Source organism: Podarcis raffonei, chromosome 14, assembly GCF_027172205.1.
Source record: "Podarcis raffonei isolate rPodRaf1 chromosome 14, rPodRaf1.pri, whole genome shotgun sequence".
Taxonomy (NCBI): Eukaryota; Metazoa; Chordata; class Lepidosauria; order Squamata; family Lacertidae; genus Podarcis; species Podarcis raffonei.
In genome coordinates, this window is record NC_070615.1 from 7,380,034 (window position 1) to 7,401,058 (window position 21,025).

General features: G+C 46.4%; 1 protein-coding gene across 2 annotated transcripts in view; it reads left to right on the top strand.

The window, feature by feature from the left end:
- The first annotated feature begins 5,470 nt into the window (after positions 1-5,470).
- The window catches only part of ALPK3 (alpha kinase 3), a 74,722-nt gene continuing 59,167 nt past the window's right edge, over positions 5,471-21,025 (top strand). The window contains exons 1-2 of one of the 2 annotated variants that reach the window (XM_053365180.1): positions 5,471-5,725; positions 17,278-17,316. In XM_053365180.1, the coding sequence (XP_053221155.1) occupies positions 5,565-5,725; positions 17,278-17,316 (200 nt within the window). In that variant the 5' untranslated portion in view covers positions 5,471-5,564. The remainder of the gene's footprint in view (positions 5,726-17,277; positions 17,317-21,025) is intronic. The other variant, XM_053365182.1, reaches the window with a different exon arrangement.

The following is a 21,025-nucleotide window of genomic DNA, read 5'->3' on the forward strand; positions in this document are numbered from 1 at the left end:
ATTCTTCTTTATAGGATCTGTGTCTGAAGAAAAGATGTTTCAGATAAACTGGGACAGTTCAGGGACTGAGCGGAGGCAGCCAAGGGTCAGATTTAACAGAACAGGCAGTTCCCCAAAAGTTTCATAAGAAGATGAAATCAATAATCTAAACCCAAGGTCCAGCAAGAAACCAAAGTCCGGACAACGCAGTCCAAAGGAAGCAGCAGGGAAGGAACAGACAAGAACTTGGGAGTTGAAACAACTGACAATCAGACCACCAGTACATTTGGGTTTTGTTTTCTTTTCCCTTTCCTTATATAGGGCTGCAATTGTGCTGGGCCAAGCAAGACTTTGTTATGTCAATCAGTCCAAGTAGAGATGTTGCAGAGCAGATATACAACTGCTCCAGACAAAAAAATCCAGATTAGGTCACACTTGTAACATCCCAGTTGACTCTTTAAACAATATCCCACAACCATTTTGCATGTGTATATTCCCTTGCACCTTGGCTCAAAAAGGTTCTGTTTTTTCCTGAAAAGGCGAAGTAGTAAGTGCTGTAATATACTAACTTACACTTGCAGGCATAAAAGGGTTAACCTTATTTCTTAATAATAATTAATTCATTGAGAATTAATTGAGAGAACTTAAGTTATATATGCAGTATACAAATGTAATCAATATTGTGAACAGAAGGGCATTTTTAGAACCCTCCATGCAGTTCCATTTTGGCGGAACCAAATGAAGCAGCAGGTGGTTCTCCAGCGACATGAACTGTTTTCTCTTCTGCCGGGAAGTTGCTTGCTATAACTCCTACAGCTGGAGCACCTTGCAAAAGCTGGGTAGTCTGCAGCTGACTCACAGCATGCCACATGCTTTTCTCTATTGTTTAATATCAATCCTAAAATATTAAATCAGATAAATACTTTTGGCCTTTCTGAAGCAGAAGGAAAAAACATTCTTTTAACTATCTGCTCAAATGCCATCATTTTCACTGAAAATGCTAATGGGATTATGTAAAAGGTTATTTCATTCATTTCAGACCAGGGGCGCATTGACACACTGATGATGTCCTTTGTTTGTGCCTTGTTAATGACTTCTTTTATCTCCAAGAACCTCAGGCCTCGAAGAGCAGGCTTGGCATCTTTGCTACCGAAGCCTCTCATTTCAAGCATCTCCCTAACTTGTCAAGTAGTTTTGGAAAAGATGTAATGGACATTAACGAGCGTCAGAAAGTGTAGATATAGCAAGTGGTTGCACAGTGGATAAAGTTTTCTGAATCACCTGTCCTTTCTCCATTCCGCTTGCACAGACAGCAAGATGAAGTGGGAAGATGGGTCAGAAACTCAAATACGTAATCTTCTGTGGGGCTATCACTGCTGAGCTGGAAAGTTCAAGTCTGAGTTATACATCAGCCATTCCTGCTTGTGTTTCATGTTCATGCTTCAGGGACGCGGGTGGCGCTGTGGGTAAAACCTCAGCACCTAGGGCTTGCTGATCGCATGGCCGGCGGTTCGAATCCCCGTGGCGGGGTGAGCTCCCGTCTTTCGGTCCCAGCTCCTGCCCACCTAGCAGTTCAAAAGCACCCTTAAGTGCAAATAGATAAATAGGTACCGCTTTATAGCGGGAAGGTAAACGGCGTTTCCGTGTGCTGCGCTGGTGCTGGCTCGCCAGAGCAGCTTCGTCACGCTGGCCATGTGACCCGGAAGTCTCCGGACAGTGCTGGCCCCCGGCCTCTTAAGTGAGATGGGCGCACAACCCCAGAGTCGGACACAACTGGCCCGTACGGGCAGGGGTACCTTTACCTTTACCTTCAGGTGCAAACTTAAATCCGTGCAGCACCTTCTATAGGGGGTTTGCAAGCTTAATTTAGGTGGTCTGCAGTGTGTCTGTGAAGAACCTGGGGAGCAACAGCCGTGAACAGCAGGTGAAGACAATCCATATTCATATTGATTTTCCATTGTGTACTGATTGCTTCTTGTATTTCTTATATTGTATTTTATTGTTGCATTTTACATTTTATTCTATGGACTTCAAATTGTAATGTAATAAAATACAATATAAAAGAAACAAGAGAAGCAATCAGAATACAATGGAAAATCATGCAGCCTCTAGCAGAGTGCATTACCCCCACCGCTTCTTTCCTGATGCAGAAGGGAATGTCATTTTGTGGTTTTCCCCAGGTGCCAAAATATATACGGCCAGTCCTGTGTGGAAGACCCTTTTGGCACCCTAGAGAGCTGCTACCAGTCGGAGTATCCAAGACTGGCCTCAGCAAACCAATAGTTTGAGCTGCTTTAAGGCCGCTTCCAATGTTCTTAAATTACATTCTGTAAAAAGGGCTGCCACCACCTCTGGAAGGAGCCACAGACCTCTAACAGCAGCCATATATTTGGGCTGCAGAGCAGAGGGAGGGAAGGGAAGCAGGGCTACAACATCAGTTCTGCTGAGAGACCGACTGCATTTAGCTTTTCCTCAACAGTGACCCTACCTGTGCTATACAGGTAAAGCACCATTGTTGTTGTTGTTTGGTCGTTTAGTCGTGTCCACCTCTTCATGACCCCTGGACCAGAGCACGCCAGGCACTTCTGTCTTCCACTGCCTCCCCCAGTTTGGTCAAACTCATGCTGGTAGCTTCAAGAACACTGCCCAACCATCTTGTCCTCTGTCGTCCCCTTCTCCTTGTGCCCTCCATCTTTCCCAACATCAGGGTCTTTTTCAGGGATTCTTCTCTTCTCATGAGGTGGCCAAAGTACTGGAGCCTCAGCTTCAGGATCTGTCCCTCCAGTGAGCACTCAGGGCTGATTTCCTTAAGAATGGAGAGGTTTGATCTTCTTGCAGTCCATGGGACTCTCAAGAGTCTCCTCCAGCTCCATAATTCAAAAGCATCAATTCTTCAAAAGCACCATTATGCCAGTTTAATAGTCATTAAAGAGAGAGGCAGAGACAAAGAGAGAACTGCAGAGTAGCCACAGCGATACTGAGCTTGCAAAACCTGCTGTCATTTCCACAACTGCCACCTGAGGTCAGCACTGGTTAATGCTTCAGGCTGAAAACCAGTCCTTGGAAAGGCTCTAAACTCATTGCTTAGAGGCTCAGTCTGGCCATTAGCATTGCCCTTCAATTCAAGCCTCTCCCTTAGGATCCCTTTAATAATAATAATAATAATAAATAATAATAATAATAATAATATTTTTATTATTTATACCCTGCCCATCTGGCTGGGTTTCCCCAGCCACTCTGGGCAGCTTAAAGGTAGCGGTAAAGGACCCCTGACAGTTAAGTCCAGTTGTGAACTTTTCTGGGGTTGTGGTGCTCATCGTGCTTTACTGGTCGAGGGAGCCGACGTTTGTCCGCAGACAGTTTTTCCGGGTCATGTGGCCAGCATGACTAAGCCGCTTCTGGTGAGGCATAGGAATTCGTTCGTGTGTTTCCTCCCCCAAAATATAGTCCAGCCCACCACATGGTTTGAGGGACGGTGGACCAGCCCACGGCTGAAAAAGGTTGCTGACCCCTGGGCTTAGGGCTTGCCAATCAGAAGGTCGGCAGTTCGAATCCCCGTGACGGGGTGAGCTCCTGTTGCTTGGTCCCTGCTCCTGCCAACCTAGCAGTTCGAAAGCACATCAAAGTGCAAGTAGATAAATAGGTACCGCTCTGGCGGGAAATAAACGGCGTTTCCGTGCGTTGCTCTGGTTCGCCAGAAGCAGCTTAGTCATGCCAGCCACATGACCCGGAAGCTGTCTGCTGACAAACGCCAGCTCCCTCGGCCTATAGAGCGAGATGAACATGCAACCCCAGAGTCATCCGCGACCGGACCTGACGGTCAGGGGTACCTTTACCTTTACCCCTATAATACCTAGTGCTGTCCCTATAATTCCCTAAAGAAGGCTTCTGGGTTGTTGTTTTTTACCAATGTTATTTTAAACATATTTTTCAAGTCATTATATATCATTTCCCTGTAAACTTTAACCTTACTACAAGACCACCACATAGGATAAAAAGAACCTTCTTTCTCTTTACATTTCCGACATTTATTTGATTTGGATTTATACATTTTGCCAATTTACTCGGTGTTAGGTACCATCGATATATCATTTTCATATGATTTTCTCTTAGACCATAGCGTGCTGTTAATTTTATCTCCATATTCCACAACTGTTCCTATGCTTCCATAACTATATTATGACCAATATCTATTGCCCAAACGAGTTTCCCATTCCTGATACAATTGAATTTCTATCGAAAATATAGCAAATATTCATCAGTGCCTATAAATTCCTCATGCACTAATCAATATTTTTATTTATAGACATATTTATGAACATATTTTAAAGCCAATTTTGCTCCCCTGTCGCCTGTGCCTCTGGCGGGGGTCCACCTCACCACCCACTAGCTACAGCCTTGTTTGCACCGCCACCTTATAAATCAGCATGTGCAGATTGCATGCAAAACCCATCAGCTGCTTTTTTTTTTTTTGCGGGGTGTTGCAAGTGATCGCCCAAGAAAAAGAACAAGCATTTCCATTTTGGCCATGCGTCAATGGCCCCCCCCCACTCGCCCCCGAGGTGGTGCCCCAGGTTTCAACACCCAGGACCAGGTCCAGATTTAGGTTTGATGAGGCCCTAAGCTACTGAAGGTAATGGGTAATGTCCAGCTGTCCTTTGTCAACAACAAATTGTTGCTTTTTTATGCTGAATATACGCTATATGGTAATTTATGGACCTAATAGGTATCTAAAGCCATTTGCACATAACAAAATATGCATTTTATCAAAGGAATTGTTGAACTGAAATACAATTAAGAAGAAGTATATTAATAGTGAAATAATTATTAAGCTCTAACTTAAAATGATTTTTTATTCGTAACAAACTTAATAATGGAAACACATTGGCATTTGGCAATAACAAAAGTTCCTTTAGAAACACAATTTACAAACTCATAATCTAGTCTCTAGAAACTTGCTATAACATGAAATAATAACAGGTGATATATGTTGCAAACTACTAATAATTATAAACAGCTTTATAAATATGAAATTAAGTGTTATAACCTGTACAATGCAACTGTAGTTAATACAAGCAGACAGGGCCCATGACTTACATCATAGGAGCCTACACAACACAAGACAAAAACACTGTTGCTGTATGTAGGTTTTATTAAATTTGTTTTCCCCCCTTATAAGTTGGAAATGTACATCCAGTTTTTTCTCCTTTAAATTTTGGGGGCCCCCAAGAATGTGGGGCCCTAAGCTACAGCTTGTTTCGCTTATGCGTAAATCCGGCACCACGCCAGGACAGCCGTGCCGTCGGCTCCGTCTCGCAGCGAGCCAGCAGCGCGGGGCCCCGACGGGCAGGGAGCGCGCCGGGCGCGGGTCCGCCCCGCCGTCCCTGAGTGACAGCCCCATGTGCGGACGACTATAAATAGCGGGTTCGGCGGCCGGCCGCGCGTGATTGACGGCTGCCGCGCTGCGCGGCGTCGAAGCGGACTGGGAGCCGCCCGGGACCCCCGCGCGCCCTGCCGCCGCCGCCACCAGCTCCCCACTTTTCCCGGCCGGGAGAGACCGAGCGCCGCTCTTCGCTGCGGGGCAGATGGGCTCCAGGCGGAGGCCCCTGGGCCGCTCCTACTCGGGCAACGGCCCTTACTCGGCGTACAGCCCCGGCCAGGGCAGCGACGGCGAGGACAACGGGCCCCTGGTGGAGCATCGGCCCGAGCGGCGCAGCTATTTCCTGAGCGTGCGCCCCGAGAACAGGTACGCGCCGTCGGGGCGCGCGGGGGAAAACGGTGCCCTGGAGGGAGATGTGGGGCGCTGTTGGCATCCAGGCCCGGAGGTGGGGTGGGGTGGGGGGTGGGGGGTCGGGGAAAGGTGGAGGTCCCCTAAGCGTTTGTGGTTACGTCGGGGGGCATCCCTCCCGGCGAGGCGGCACGAAACAGATGGGCACCAAGCGCTTTTCTTTCGTGCTGGGAAGCGAATTGATGCTCGGGAGAGAGAGACTGCGGATGGTCAGAGGAAGGGCTGGTCGAAAGGAGGGAGAAGGAACCTGTGGAACTCATTGCCACCAGATGTAGGGAGGGGACCGCTCGCTTAGAGGGCTTGGAAAGGTGGAGAGGTGGACCGGCAACTGCCCTGGCAGTCATTCCACGGAGCCTCAACGTCCAGTGGCAGCCTATCTCATAGGATCAGGCGTACCTGGGGCATGAAATCGGGGAGGGCAGTTTGTGGTTCCTCTGGGTGGGGGATGAACCTTTGGTTCTCTGGATGCTGGACTCCAACTCCCATCAGCACCAGCCAGCCTGGCCTGTGGACCCAGGGATAATGGGAGAGGTATTCCAGCACCCTTCCCCAGCCCTGGGCTACAGATGGACCTGATCCAGCAGGGCTCTTCTTACCTCATGTACTTATTAAAGTGCCAGACATCTTTAAATTGTACAGATTTCAGTGTTGGGCCTTGCTTCCCTCCCCTCTCCGCATTAGAAGTATAAATGAAAGAAAAGGTGCCTTGGAGAATGTGCAAAATGCATTTTTTTCTCTCTCTCGTGAGCAACCACAAGTAAACAATGCAAGCACAAAGCTACAGTTTCGTGGATAGTTGATAGTTCTTTGAGGCTATGCGCCTCCTCCTCGAGTCTGGCAAAGGGATAAAGCAGATTATTTTTCCTGGGCTTTTGGGTGCCCTGGTGAACTTGGCCAATGGACCAGGAGAAGGGAGGAAGCTGTTTTATTGCAGCAATTTCCTAGAGGTCTGTTTCGTTCCCTGCTGCTAACAAAGGACCTAGCTGATCAGCGAGCGCAATGCGCCAGGCATTCTCGCTGGCCTTGAGGGATACCCAGGAGAAGAGGAGGAAGAGGAGAATCGCCTGGGAGGACAGAGAGCAACCGGGGCAAGCCAAGGCTTGCAGAGGCGACTTCTGCCTGGGCATTCGGAATTGGCTCTGCACCAGCTGCCAAATGGCTATTATTAAGCTGTGGGCCAATAATGGAAGCTCTATGTATACAAGTGAAAGGGCTGATTTAGAGAACTCTCTCTTCCCCTCTTTTTATTTTCATTTATTAGGATTTTCAGTTTCATGCATTTCAATAATTTTACAATCACTTCAATATTTCAAAACTCGACTTCTTTAACCCTCTTTCTGCGGTTCCTTAAATTTGTTTTTTATATTTTCTGCATATCCAAATTAACTTAATTTGTTCATTTAGTCATCCACTTTAAATATATATTCTTATAAAACTCCAGATTAATATAATAATCCTGCCAATGTTCTTATCTGTTTACAGTTCATTTGTAAATATTCCATAAACCATTTTCATTCTTTTATAAAAAGTTTGCCATCTTGATTTCTTATTTTTCCAGTAAGTTTCACCATTTCTGTATATTCCATAAGTTTTTGTAACCATTCTTCTTTCACTGGGACTTCTTCTTCTTTCCATTTTTGGGCAAGTAACATTCCTGCCACTGTAGTTCCATACATGAATACATTTCTATACACTTTGGGTAGTTCTGTCCCTATAATTCCCAAGAGCAAAGCTTCTGGGTTGTTTTTTTACAAACTTTATTTTAAACATCTTTTTCTATTCATTATATATCATTTCCCAGTAAGGTATAACGTTACTACAAGACCACCACATATGATAAAAAGAACCTCCTTTCTTACAGCAATTATTTGATTTGGATTTATACATTTTTGCCAGTTTACTTGGTGTTAGGTACCATTGATATATCATTTTCATATAATTTTCTCTTAGACTGTAGCATGCTGTAAATGTTATATCCATATTCCACAATCATTCCCATGCTTCCATATCTATATTATGACCAATATCTATTGCCCAGTGTGTATCATTGAGGATTTTACTTGCTCATCCTTTGTCTCCCATTCCAATAATATCTTTTACATTTTAGACAGCACTTTTACATTCCATTCCAACAGATCTCACTCCAGTTGTGATATTTATTCCCCAAACCCTCGTATCCTATCTTTCTTAAATACTTTGTTCAAATGATGATATTGTATCTTCCCCTCTTTTAAAGCAAGAATTGTGTACTACTTAATCAGTGAAATAAATATTGAAGCGGTTTTAAATAGTATGAAATATTCATTTAAAAGATAGCAATTAAAAACAGACTTTAAAAACAACTGACACACCAAAATGATCAAACTCAAGTTTTAAAAGCACGTATGCATAATAGAACTAAATGGCTGGGTTTTAGCCTTCCCGAAACAAAAAATGTATTTAGCAGGCATCGAAAAGCAGTACAGTGAAGACGTAGACAGGGATTTCCAGAGAAATCCAGTGCCACACTAAAAGATTGCTTTCTTGTGAGTGTGGAACATGTGGCACTTTGCAGTTCATGCTTGCATAAGAAGTCTTAGCTTAGCCATCCTCCCTTGTAGTGAGTCAACCTAATGAGTGAGCCAGTGAGTCATTCTTGTGGACTGTTAACAACTTTTGAGATCCCTGCAGTGGTTTTTGAACTTCGGAGAACACAGAAATTGATGCCAGCCCGCAGCCCTGATTTCTCATTGGTGCTGACCGTTTTTCTTATGTGAGCAACTATTGACATTTCTGAGAGTTTCTGGACTGACAACGGCCTGCAGTCTTGGGAACGGTATGCTGTGTTTCCTAGTGCTTGGATCAGTTGCTGAAAGAGCTGTTTTAAGACTGCAATCCTATACCAACTTACGTTGGAATAAGCCACATTGACTTTTGAGTTAGACATATATAAGATTTATTGGGACGCGGGTGGCGCTGTGTGTTAAACCACAGAGCCTAGGACTTGCCGCTTAGAAGGTCGGCGGTTCAAATCCCCGCGATGGGGTGAGCTCCCGTTGCTCAGTCCCTGCTCCTGCCAACCTAGCAGTTCAAAAGCACGTCAAAGTGCAAGTAGATAAATAGGTACCACTCCGGTGGGAAGGTAAACGGCGTTTCCGTGCGCTGCTCTGGTTCGCCAGAAGCGGCTTAGTCATGCTGGCCACATGACCTGGAAGCTGTACGCCGGCTCCCTTGGCCAGTAAAGCGAGATGAGCACCGCAACCCCAGAGTCAGCCACGACTGGACCTAACAGTCAGGGGTCCCTTTACCTATATAAGATTTGCCCTGTGAGGCTGTACTCGGGACCGCAAGGCTACAAACTGAGCACATCTGAGCAGGGATGGGGAAGCAGAATGGCAAATGGTTAAGGATGATTAGATCTGTGAGTCCTGCTCTGCCTGGAGGGCCATCACCTGAGTCAAGGGACATTTGGATTACAAAAATCCTGGGCAGCTTTGGCGCTTGGTGACTAATCAGGTGACTGCAACTGGCGAGTCCAACCTGGAACTCTCCACATATTGTTGAACTACGACTCCCATCAGCCCGGGCAGCAGGGATGAAGTCTGGACTTTTGGCAGGAGCCTCACCCTGCAGGACAGCGGGGGGGGGGGCGCAATGTGGATGTTCTGCCCCAGGAGACTAATGGAACTGAATATGTTCCCAAATGCTCTGCTGGATTTCCCAGTGGATTGAGCGGGTGATCCTGTTACAGCCCTGGTCTTGCTGTGGGAGGGTGAGGCGTGGAGGGCTGTTGACATGATCCCTCACGAGGCTCCTCTCTGGTGCTGCAGAGCTTGCAGTACTCCTTGGTTTACTGAAGAAAGCCATGGGCAATGTAGTAGGCTGGCAGGCGACTGGAACGCAGGGGGTGAAAAACAAATTCAAGCTTCAACGAAAAGAGACGGGTGCATCAGGCTGCGCAAGGTTGGCAGTGTAGACACAAGGATCTTTTTCCCTGGACACATTTTTTTTGGGAAATAAGTCCCGTTGCATCCAGAGGGGTTTTCTGACCCCCAAGAAAATGCGCCTAGGATTGCAGTTTGTGTGGCAGCGCAGGAGCAAAATTTGCTGCCAGTCAAGCTAGCTGTCTTGAGTGGCAGCGCAGAAGCACAAGACGTGCATCTTTTGTCGCCATGCGCAGCACCACAGTGCCAGCCAGCCAGGTGGAGATGTCAGTCGCCAACCTGCCATCCACAGATCTCCATGTGGTCCAACTGCCTTGCCGGTCGCAAAGCGTGCCTGGTGTCCGGGGAATTTCGAACCCTGTAGGTCACACCTCTGCCTACCAAGTGGCAGAGAAGGTGGCAAAGAATTATTTTGCCACCTCCGTTGCATCCTCAAAGAGCCATCCAGCAGAGCTGCTTCAGGTGGTCTGGAGGCTGGTGGTACCAGCAGTGGTAAGTTCAATTTGCGTGGCGCTCTGAGGATAAAGCCGCCCAGCTCCATTGCTCCTCTTGTTGCACTTTCAGCTGAGGTGTTCACTGCAGTGCCACACTCTATGGGATCCATGTTGGTCTATGTTGTGGAAAGGACTCTTGCAATGATGCAACCAGCCTGTTGCTCTCTTGATGCCTGCCCATCATTTGCTGTAAGAGCCAGTTGGTGGTGACAGTGGTTCACCAGATGAGCCGAGGGTGTGATTTCTATACAAAGGCTCTTAACAACTTGGGTCCAGGTGCATCCCTCCTTGATCACTGGGTTGTTTCAGGGATTCAGGGCTCCCCATCTCCCGTGGGTGGCTTGGATGCAAGGCTCACATTCACAAGGAGACGTGTGCTCAGTATCGTGGGTCCAGTTTTGTGGATCTCCCTTCCAGTTGAGGTCAGACCAGTCTCGTTCCTGTTGAGTGTCCAGTGTTGAGTGTCCAGCGCCAAGCCAACTGAAAACTTAAAAAAACAAAAATAAACCCAGCAGTCTTTAAAATTGGATTTTATAGTTTTAACTCATGTTTGGTCGTCTTGTAATTGGTTTTTTGTGCAGCATTTAGAGACGACTGTGATGATGCGGTAAAGGAATTGTTTGAATATAAATAAATGAATGAAAATGAATGAATGATGGGAGTTGTAGTCCAACAACATCTGGAAGACACCTGGTTGGGGAATGCGGTTTAGTCACAGAGGTGATTTGACTTTAAAATGTATGATAGCTGTATCTACTTGATGTAGATTCAGATTTTTTTTTAAAGGAGCCTTTCCCTCCAGCAATGCTGCGTGACATAGACTAGCTCAAGTTGCAAGACAAACTTGTAGATTCCAAACATGGACTGCCACACATTCTCTGGAATCTGTTGATTCACCCCAAGGTCTAAGATGTCTATAGATAAAGAGCTGTTTCACATATTATGGCATTTTTCCCTAAAGGCACCCCCAGTGTAGCAAATGATTTTTCAGCACTCTTGTTGACTGTCATCAGTAGCAATCAAGGGTGATGTAGCGAAGGCCTGAATTCAGACCCCCATCTCCCCATACAGCTCATTGTGTGGTCTTGGGCCAGTTAAAATACCCCAGCCTAACTTACCCTGCAGGGTTGTTGACGGTGTGTACGCTGCTGCGAGCTAATTGGATGAAGGGCAGGATAGCGGTGCAATAAATGTTCCTACATGAAACATGTTGGGAATTTTGCTGCATAGGAAGCTCTCGGGGAAATGGTAACCTTTAGTGAGCCAGCTGACTTTTGCAGCAGCGCAGAGGCACAAGATGCTCATCTTTTGATGCACATCTTTTGTTGTGGTGCTGCCACTGCACCCAGCACCGCAACGCCAGCCAGCCAGTTGCCAACCTGGCATCCAGCGATCTCCCCATGGTGGCCAATGGAGCCTGTGCCCATCACAAAACACGCCTGGTGCCTGGGGAATTTTGAACACGGGTCTCTTCCAACTCTAATTCTGTACCTCTGTACTAACATCTGAAAGGCCACAGGCTCCCTACTTCTGGTATAGATGCTACTGAACTAGATGGTCCCACTTGTTGTAAGGCAACTTCCTCCCTTCAAGTTACCAGGACCAGGAGGGCCCATTCTCTGGAGGACGGAGAGACCACCTGCCAGTCTGTTTGGCTTAGATGGACCAGTTTTCTGATTCATTAGAAGCCATGCTATTGCCTTTTTCTCTCTTGTAAATATGCGAAAACATGCACTGGGCATGCCTCAGCCGGTTGTACCCCCCAATCACATGCTTCCCAGATAGTCTGCATGCTTCAAAGATATTTAGGATTCAAATCCTGCTCTTCAAACTTGACAGAGAAGAGTCAACACATTGCGAAAGCCCAACTCTCCAGTGCTTTTGCATCGATGTGAATGCTCATGTTGCTGGCCACAGCAATTGTATAAATAATAATATGAATGATATAATTGTTGTTATTACAGTGGTACATCGGGTTACAAACTTAATTTGTTCTGGAGGTCAGTTCTTAACCAGAAACTTTTCTTAACCTGAGGTGTGCTTTCACTAATGGGGCCTCCTGCTGCTGCTGCACCACCGGAACACAATTTCTGTTCTCATCATGGGGCAAAGTTCTTAACCCGAGGTACTACTTCTGGATTAGCGGAGTCTGTAACCCGAAGTGTTTGTAACCCAAGGTACCTCTGTATTATTATTAATTGCACTACTACCCAAGAAACGGGACGCGGGTGGCGCTGTGGGTTAAACCACTGAGCCTCTTGGGCTTGCTGATCGAAAGGTCGGCAGTTCGAATCCCCGCGATGGGGTGAGCTCCCGTTGTTCGGTCCCAGCTCCTGCCAACCTAGCAGTTCGAAAGCACACAGCAACAAGTAGATAAATAGGTACCGCTCCGGTAGGAAGGTAAACGGTGTTCCCGTGCGCTGCTCTGGTTTCACCAGAAGCAGCCCAGTAAAACCGTCTGCAGAAGCGGACAAACGGCGGCTCCCTCAGCCTGTAAAGCGAGATGAGCGCTGCAACCCCAGAGTCGTTCGCGACTGGACTTAATTGCCAGGGGTCCCTTTACCTTTACTATCCAACAACATTTATGGGCATCCCTTTTGAGCTTCTCTCAGGCTGAGGATTACTTTTTGGTGTGGAAGAGAAATATCTGTAATGGAGATGAGCATTTTGGCTTTTTAAAGAGACATTTGCATTGCAAACAGATTGACCCAGACCCACATTAATAATAATTTATTATTTATACCCCGTCCATCTGGCTGGGTTTCCCCAGCCACTCTGGGCGGCTTCCAACAAAACACTAAAATACAATAACCTATTAAACATTATAAGCTTCCCTAAACAGGGCTGCCTTCAGATGTCTTCTAAAAGTTTGGTAGTTATTTTTCTCTTTGACATCTGGTGGGAGGGCGTTCCACAGGACGGGTGCCACCACCGAGAAGGCCCTCTGCCTGGTTCCCTGTAACTTGGCTTCTCGCAGTGAGTGAACCACCAGAAGGCCCTCGGAGCTGGGCCTCAGTGTCCGGGCAGAACAATGGAGGTGGAGACGCTCCTTCAGGTATACTGGACCGAGGCTGTTTAGAGAGAGCCAGTGTGGTGTAGTGGTTAAGAGTGATAGACTCGTAATCTGGTGAACTGGGCTCGCGTCTCCGCTCCTCCACATGCAGCTGCTGGGTGACCTTGGGCTAGTCACAATTCTTGAAATCTCTCAGCCTCACTCACCTCACAGAGTGTTTGTTGTGGGGGAGGAAGGGAAAGGAGAATGTTAGCCACTTTGAGACTCCTTTGGGTAGTGATAAAGCAGGATATCAGATCCAAACTCCTCCTTCTCCTCCTCCTCCTCCTCCTCCTCCTCCTCTTCTTCTTCTTCTTCTTCTTCTTCTTCGGCTTTAAAGGTCAACACCAACACTTTGAATTATGCTTGGAAACGTACTGGGAGCCAGTGTAGGTCTTTAAGCTTTGCCCTGATGCTCCAGGGTTGTTGTGTAGAATGTCTCTTGCGTCAGCCCATGAGGCTGTCCTTGGAGTCGCTCTCTCTGCCTCCTCCACTTGCACTTTCCATGTTGGGAACTGGGAATGTCGTGGCTTGTCCACCAAGTGGTCCTGTTTCAAAGGACTAAAGGGACAGGCTTGTTTCCCCAAAGCCTTAGCTAGCTGAAATAGTGTGAATTGTGTCATGGGGCCGAATGACACATGATGTTGAACATGACATTTGGCGTTGTGATGTTCCACCAGTGCTTGCAATGATCTAATTCAGTTTAACCAATTTGATGAATTAATTCGAAAATCCCAAAATTACGATATACCTGAAATGAGTTCCTATAATTCCCAGGTGAACTGAACATGAATTAAGTTCCATTTGCTGTGGCACTTTGGGTGATATTTAATCCAATCCAATTTTAATTTTAATTGCATACTAGATAGATGCACAGATAAATAGTTGGTAGATAGGGATTTCATCACACTTTGCTGTGTATGATTGTGGCCATTGGAATTACAATTTTTAGCTGTCTGAAAAGTGGCTCTGCTGTTTTGGCTTGAATAGCATAATGGCTGGGGACATGAAACAGAACAGTTGTCCACAATATGTACCCGTTTGCATTCTGTGATGCTTTCTTAGTCTTCTTAAGTATATTTTGCACTTTAGCAAAGCAGCTGGTACATTTCTGAAGGCAGAAAAAAACCGCGGAGGACCACATGACAGAACTGTGAATTGAACTGAAATGGAACTCGTTCCTTTTTGAACTTGACCTGGAAAAAAAATGCTTTTAAAAATATACTTTCCAAGCACTGAGTTCCATTTTCCTTTGGGAAAGGGGGGCGAGCAGGGTTGGGACTGTGGCTTGGGAGAGCGGGGCTTTAGCCCTTTGGCCCCACCCCCTCCCACATTTGCAATGGGGGGGGGGGAAAGCTCCTATCAACACCAGTGAGGGCTTTACCCCCAGCCTGCCCCCCCCATTTCAGTCGAAATCTCAGTGGGGAAAGGCTTACAACCTCCCTCCTCCATGCCACAGCCCTGATCAAGCTCGGCGCCTGCTCCCTGTGCCAGCTCTTGGTTGAAGAAAAATGAAATATGCAGTGCCAGACCACACGGCAAATGTCATGTCTACTTTGGCCTTTCGAAATGGGGACAGTCACGCTGCAACAGTCACGCTGCAACAGTGGGTGATTCAAAACAGGGAAGGGATGGGCAGAGCAGAGGGGCTGAACTCCCCTGCTTACTGGTTTTGCTCCTGCAACCACTTCTTCCCAGCTTTGTGTTCCTTTGAGCCAGGTTTACACTGGGTCTCTGAGCCCAGACAGGGAAAACACAGCTGGAGTGGTGGAGGTTGGCAATAGGTATGTATTTATTGACAGCCGGGATGGGGAATTTGTACCCTCCAGATGTGGTTGGGCTTCCAGCCCCCATCATCCCTTGCTTGGTCAGTGGGGAGAGATAAGTCCCCACCCGTGGTAACACTCTGACCTTCATGGCAGAAGGAGGATTTTGAACATGAGTTTCCTCAGTCCTAGTCCATGACACCACACTGGCTCTTAATAGAGGAGAGGACAGTGACTGGAAGCATTTGTGACCCATCTTCTTCAGATTTGTATCAGACTTTCTGGTAGAGGTGACAGTCAGATGATGATGATGATGATTATTTTATTTTCAATTTTATTCATTTCAATAATTTTATAATCATTTCAATATTTCAAAACCCGACTTCCTTCCCCCTCTTTCTGTGCTTCCTTAAATTTATTTTTAATATTTTCTGCATATCCAAGATAACTTAACTTGTTCATTTATTCATCTACTTTAAATATATACTCCTATAAAACTGCCGTTTATTACAATAATCCTGTCAATGTTCTTATATGTTTAAAGTTTGTAAGTATTCCATAAACCATTTCCATTCTTTTATAAAAAGTTTGTCATCTTGATATCTTATTTTTCTGGTAAGTGTAGCCATTTCTGCATATTCCATAAGATTTTATATCCATTCTTCTTTCTCTGGGACTTCTTTTCATTTTTGGGCAGGTAACATTCTTGCCGCTGTAGTCACATACATAAATATTTCTAAATAGTTTGGATAGTTCTGTCCCTATAATTCCAAAAGGAAGGCTTCTGGTTTCCCCCCCACAAACTTTATTTTAAACATCTTTTCCAATTCATTGTTTATCATTTCCCAGTAAGCTTTAACCTTACTACAAGACCACCACATATGATTTAAAAAAACATTCTTTCTCTTTACATTTCCAACATTTATTTGATTTGTACATTTTTGCCAATTTACTTGGTATTAGGTACCATCAATATATCATTTTCAAATAATTTTCTCTTAGACTGTAACATGCTGTAAATGTTATATCCATATTCCACAATTGTTCCCATGCTTCCATATCTATATTATGACCAATATCTATTGCCCAGTGTATCAATGAGGATTTTACTTGCTCATCCTATAGAGCTGACAGTCTGGAGGCAGGCTGGGACCGGTCAAGTAAGTAGCTAAGGTAAGGTAGGATGGTCATTTGAGAGCAGCTCTGTAGCTCAGAGATGGGGAACATGTGATACCCCCCTCCTAGATGTGAGAATCCAACTGCCTTCACCCTGGACTATTGACCATGAAGGCTAGAACTGGTGTGAGTTGATGTTCACCAACAATCTGGAGGCAAAACAGGTTCCCTGGTCTCTTCTGCACCTGAACAACGAACGACGCTCACTGAAGAAGCAGGTCAACCCTGGAAACTTTATATCACCAAATGAAACCCAATTAGCCCCTTGTGTCACCTGATTCCTTCAACTCACGCTGTGTCCCATGTGCCATGGTGGCACTTCTCCAGGGGATGGACTTCTGGAACTACCTTAGTAAATGAGCTAATAACGACGGCTCTATTGCAAGGAGACGTTATTGTCTGGAATGGCTCGCAAGCCGGGCTGTTAGGGAGGTGAACAGCTGACTAAGAAAGAGCTGGGCTATTTATATATAGCTGCTTTCTGGAATGCTTTCGTGCTCCAGCTGAGCTACTACCAGATCCTGCTCAAACAGGTCTCTGGTTTCCCCGAGAGGTATGTCGACACCTTGGGGTCAAGTTGTGCAGAGGTCACCCAGCCCGGCCGGTGTGCAGTCCCTTGTGGCTCTCTCCTGGGTGAATCCAACACCGTTTGCTCTCTTGTAGTGCTAAGGAAATGGGGCCTGGAACCCAGTCCCATCCTCATCCTTCACAGTGGAGAAGGTGGGCTGCCAATCTGCTGCCCTAAATCTCGTTCTGACAACTGTGCCAGCCCTCGCTGCTTTGTGCCCACAACCGTGCGATGCCTGCCTAACACTACCAAGTGGCATTTGGGGGATATACAGAACTGCCCTTGCCTTTCTCCCCTGCTGTTAACGACCCTTTTCATTCATAGCCTTTGGTTGCAATTTACAGCGCCGTGTGTTTATACTGGCAGGCGGTAGAAGGCAGCTGAATTTTATTAATAGTCTCTTGACTCGTGTTGCGAGGACTCATTTAATACATCCCAATAACTGTTGTTTTGAGCTCCCTCTTATGCTTTCTTATTATTACTTATTATTACTCTTAAATTCTAATTATTTTGTTTGCTGTCTCTGCTTAGCTTATCAACCAGCCGGTTATCTCCCTCCAGCTTTGGAAGGTAAATGATATTGTATTAGTCTTGTCTGACTGCACACTTCCGGGGTCAAGAAGACTTTCTGTGCAACTCACACACTGAGTTCAGGGGTACTGACCGCACTGACAATGCTGCCTCGATCCTGCATGCTTATGCTTGCTTGTACTGAAGAAACTCCGTAAAGATGTGTGGAATACACAACAGGATAGTTTTAAAGAAGGAGGATGCTGTCCCCCCACTCTGGGATGCTTTGGTTCAAGTTAGCTCCCTCGAACCTGGTGTCTTCTCACTGGAGGTGAGCACTGCCCCACCAACCACAGTCTGCCCTCAGCCAGCCCCCACCTGCCTGTCTTCTTTCTTACAGCCAATCAGGCGGTGGCTGTGCCTACTGTTGGTCTCCCTCCCTTCCACCCTACTGGTCCAAATGGGCACCACCCAACATTATTCCAGATGTTTGGAACTACGAGACGCAGCAGCGCTGCTGGCAGTCATTGTCCGCAACATTTAGAGGGAACCAGGTTGGGAGAGGCTGGCTTTAATAAGTTGTGAAATGGCTTGACAAAGGTTATGGAAGGCTACCTGGCTTTTCCAGATTTGTCACCAGTCGCTGAGGAGCAGGCACCAAATCTCCTGAATATGGCTATTGGCAATGCTTCTGTGTTGGACGAGGGGCCTGCTAGAATAGCAGAGAGTTTGATTTTACAGGGAAGGGAGAAACTTCTCTTTGTGAATAAAATGACCCATCTTCTTCAGATTGTTTCCTGTCCCAAGAGGAGCAGGAGAGATGAGTAAATTCCAAGCTAGATGAGATGTACATTAGTCTGAGCACTGCTTCTCTTTTACAAAGCACCTTGAGGAAGGGGCAATTTGGAGTGGGGAGGGGATGCTGAACCCTTTTCCTGCCAGACCTCTTTCCCTCTGAAACTCTCTCTACTGTGGGGTTCCTGAAAGATAAAAATGAGCTTGGAGACATGCAACAAGGTTGGGGAGTGTGTAGAGACAGAGGTCCATGGCGGAAAAGGGCTGGAAGGGAAAGTGTTAAGCCAGACACAGGCAAACGTGGCCCTCCAGATGTTTTGGGACTACAACTCCCATCATCCCTAGGTAACAGGACCAGTGGTCAGGGATGATGGGAGTTGTAGTCCCAAAACATCTGGAGGGCCGAGTTTGCCTATGCCTTTCTAGAAAAATAGGAAGCTGTCCTCCAACAGCGTAGAATATCTGTTCATCTAACTTAGTGACCTGCACTACAACTGGCAGCAGTTCTTACAGGGTCTCAGGTGGAGGTCTTGCCCCTTTCCTGCCATCTGATCCTTTTACTCAGAGATGCTACGGATTGATCCTGGGATCTTCTGCATGCAAGCATGCGCTCTGCCACCAAGCTGTGGGCTGTCTCCTAAAAGGGGCTTTACAAGGGAGAAGCAGCTCTCTGATGGCGTATATTAAAATTTGGCTCTTATGCTGTGTTAAAGACAGGGAGGTTTCATGATTTAAATGCATTTAAGAAAAACTTCAGCAGGCCACCCACTTCCTGATCTGCCACGGTTTGCACTGGATGTGTTTATGTGTGTGTGTCTTTGCACAAAATCTTGAACATTATTAAGGTAAGAGACATTTTTGCACCATGGAGCTGGATCAAAGCCATTCCTTGTTGTCCATCCTGCCTACCACGGTAAATTTGCACCATCCTATCCATGCACCAATTTATCTAGACTTTCTGCTGATTTTCTTTAAACACAAGGTGAGCCTGATCGCAACCCCCCCCCCCCCAAATCTCCCTTGCTTCCTTCTACCTTTCCTTCCAGCAAACTGATTGGACTCTGTATATAAACACACAAGAGCAGTCATGCAATTCAGCAAAGCTCCAGGCTGCAATTTGCAATGGAAATGTCCTGGGCTGGAACCAAGGAAGGAAGTGGGGATGGGGAAAACATGCGCACAAAACAGTGATGAAATGTGTGGTGTGGCTGCACCCCAAGAGCATTCTCCATTGGTCTCCGTAGTTTTGTGCATACCAAATTGCATGGGAATCTGATACTGGATGAAGAATGTGGATCCCTGAGAAGTGTGTGTGGCTTATCTTTTCCTCCTCAAAGCAAATATTTAGCCCTCAAGCTTGTTGTGGGGGCTTGAAAAATATTTTGAATTCTTGGCCACCGGCATCAGATTTCTAGGGGGCTTGGATTTTTTTCTTTCTTTCCAGCTTTTCTGGCTTAGCTGTTTGTGACCTGCATTCTCAACAATCAGTCTCTCTTTCCAGGAAACTCCGGGAATCATAGCTCTGCAAAGGGTCTCCCACGAACTCTCAACACCTTAACAAACCACAGTCCCAAAGATTCTTTGGGGGAAGCTGTGACGGTTTAAAGTGGTATAATACTGCTTTAAGTGTATGGTGCAGATGGTGCATTAGATGCCACGGCTGCTTGAACTGCAGCTGTTTCCTAGTTCCATAATAGCCATGGGGAGAAATAGGTGTCGTCCCCCACAGTCCCCTGGGGAGCAACTTAGGAACCAGTGTGATACTTTTCTCAGCAGCACAGGTGACTGAAGCAGTGAATGGGGAGGAGATAATATTAACATGTACCTCGGCTAATAATAATAATAATAATAATAATAATTTATTTATACCCCGCCCATCTGGCTGAGTCTCCCCAGCCACTCTGGGCGGCTCCCAATCAAATGTTAAAAACAGTACAGCAATAAAGTGAGATGTGCCCCGCAACCCCAGAGTCGGTCATGACTGGACCTAATGGTCAGGGGTCCCTTTACCTTTACCGTACCTCTTTAGAAGGGACACGGGTGGTGCTGTGGTCTAAACCACAGAGCCTAGGGCTTGCTGATCTGAAGGTTGGCGATTCGAATCCCCGCGGTGGGGTGAGCTCCCATTGCTCAGTCCCAGCTCCTGCCAACCTAGCAGTTTGAAAGCATGTCAAAGTGCAAGTAGATAAATAGGTACCGCTCCAGCGGGAAGGTAAACGGCGTTTCCGTGCGCTGCTCTGGTTTCGCCAGAAGCGGCTTAGTCATGCTGGCCACATGACCCAGAAGCTGTCTGCAGACAAACGTTGGCTCCCTCGGCCAGTAAAGCGAGATGAGCGCCACAACCCCAGAGTCATTCGAGACTGGACTTAACTGTCAGGGGTCCTTTACCTTTACCTTTTACTCTTTAGATGCAATTAAGTCTTTCTAACTGGGGGCCAAAAGTAGACCTGGCATTCGCTTTTCACTTAATTATTTTTTCAATGCAAATACCAGATCAGCGGGAGGCATATTGTAGCGATGGGGCTGGGGAGAGGGTTAACCCTTTCCCTTCTATGCATGGACCCAAGGAAAACCTCACCTCTAATTCCGGTATTTGCTTTGGGGGAGGACCCTGCCCCCAATTCACTGTACACTTACCAGTTGGAGTCAGGTCTGCTGAAATCCCTTAGACCACTCTTCCTCAAACTTGGATCCCCAGCTGTGGTTGGACTACAAGTCCCATCATCCCTAGGTAGCAGGACCAGTGGTCAGAGACGTTGGGATCTGTAGTCCAACAGTGGGGGACCCAAGTTTGAGAATCACTGCATTAGATTGACTTCCCTGAATCAATATGTCTAGCATTGCACCACTGCATGCCTCTTTTCAATAGACAGAAGAAGAATTCACAGATGGGACCCTATTTGACAGCTTGAAGTGCATCCGTAGATCTTTGTCAAACATGTGGACATACCTCTGAGTTAATTCAAGGACGTGC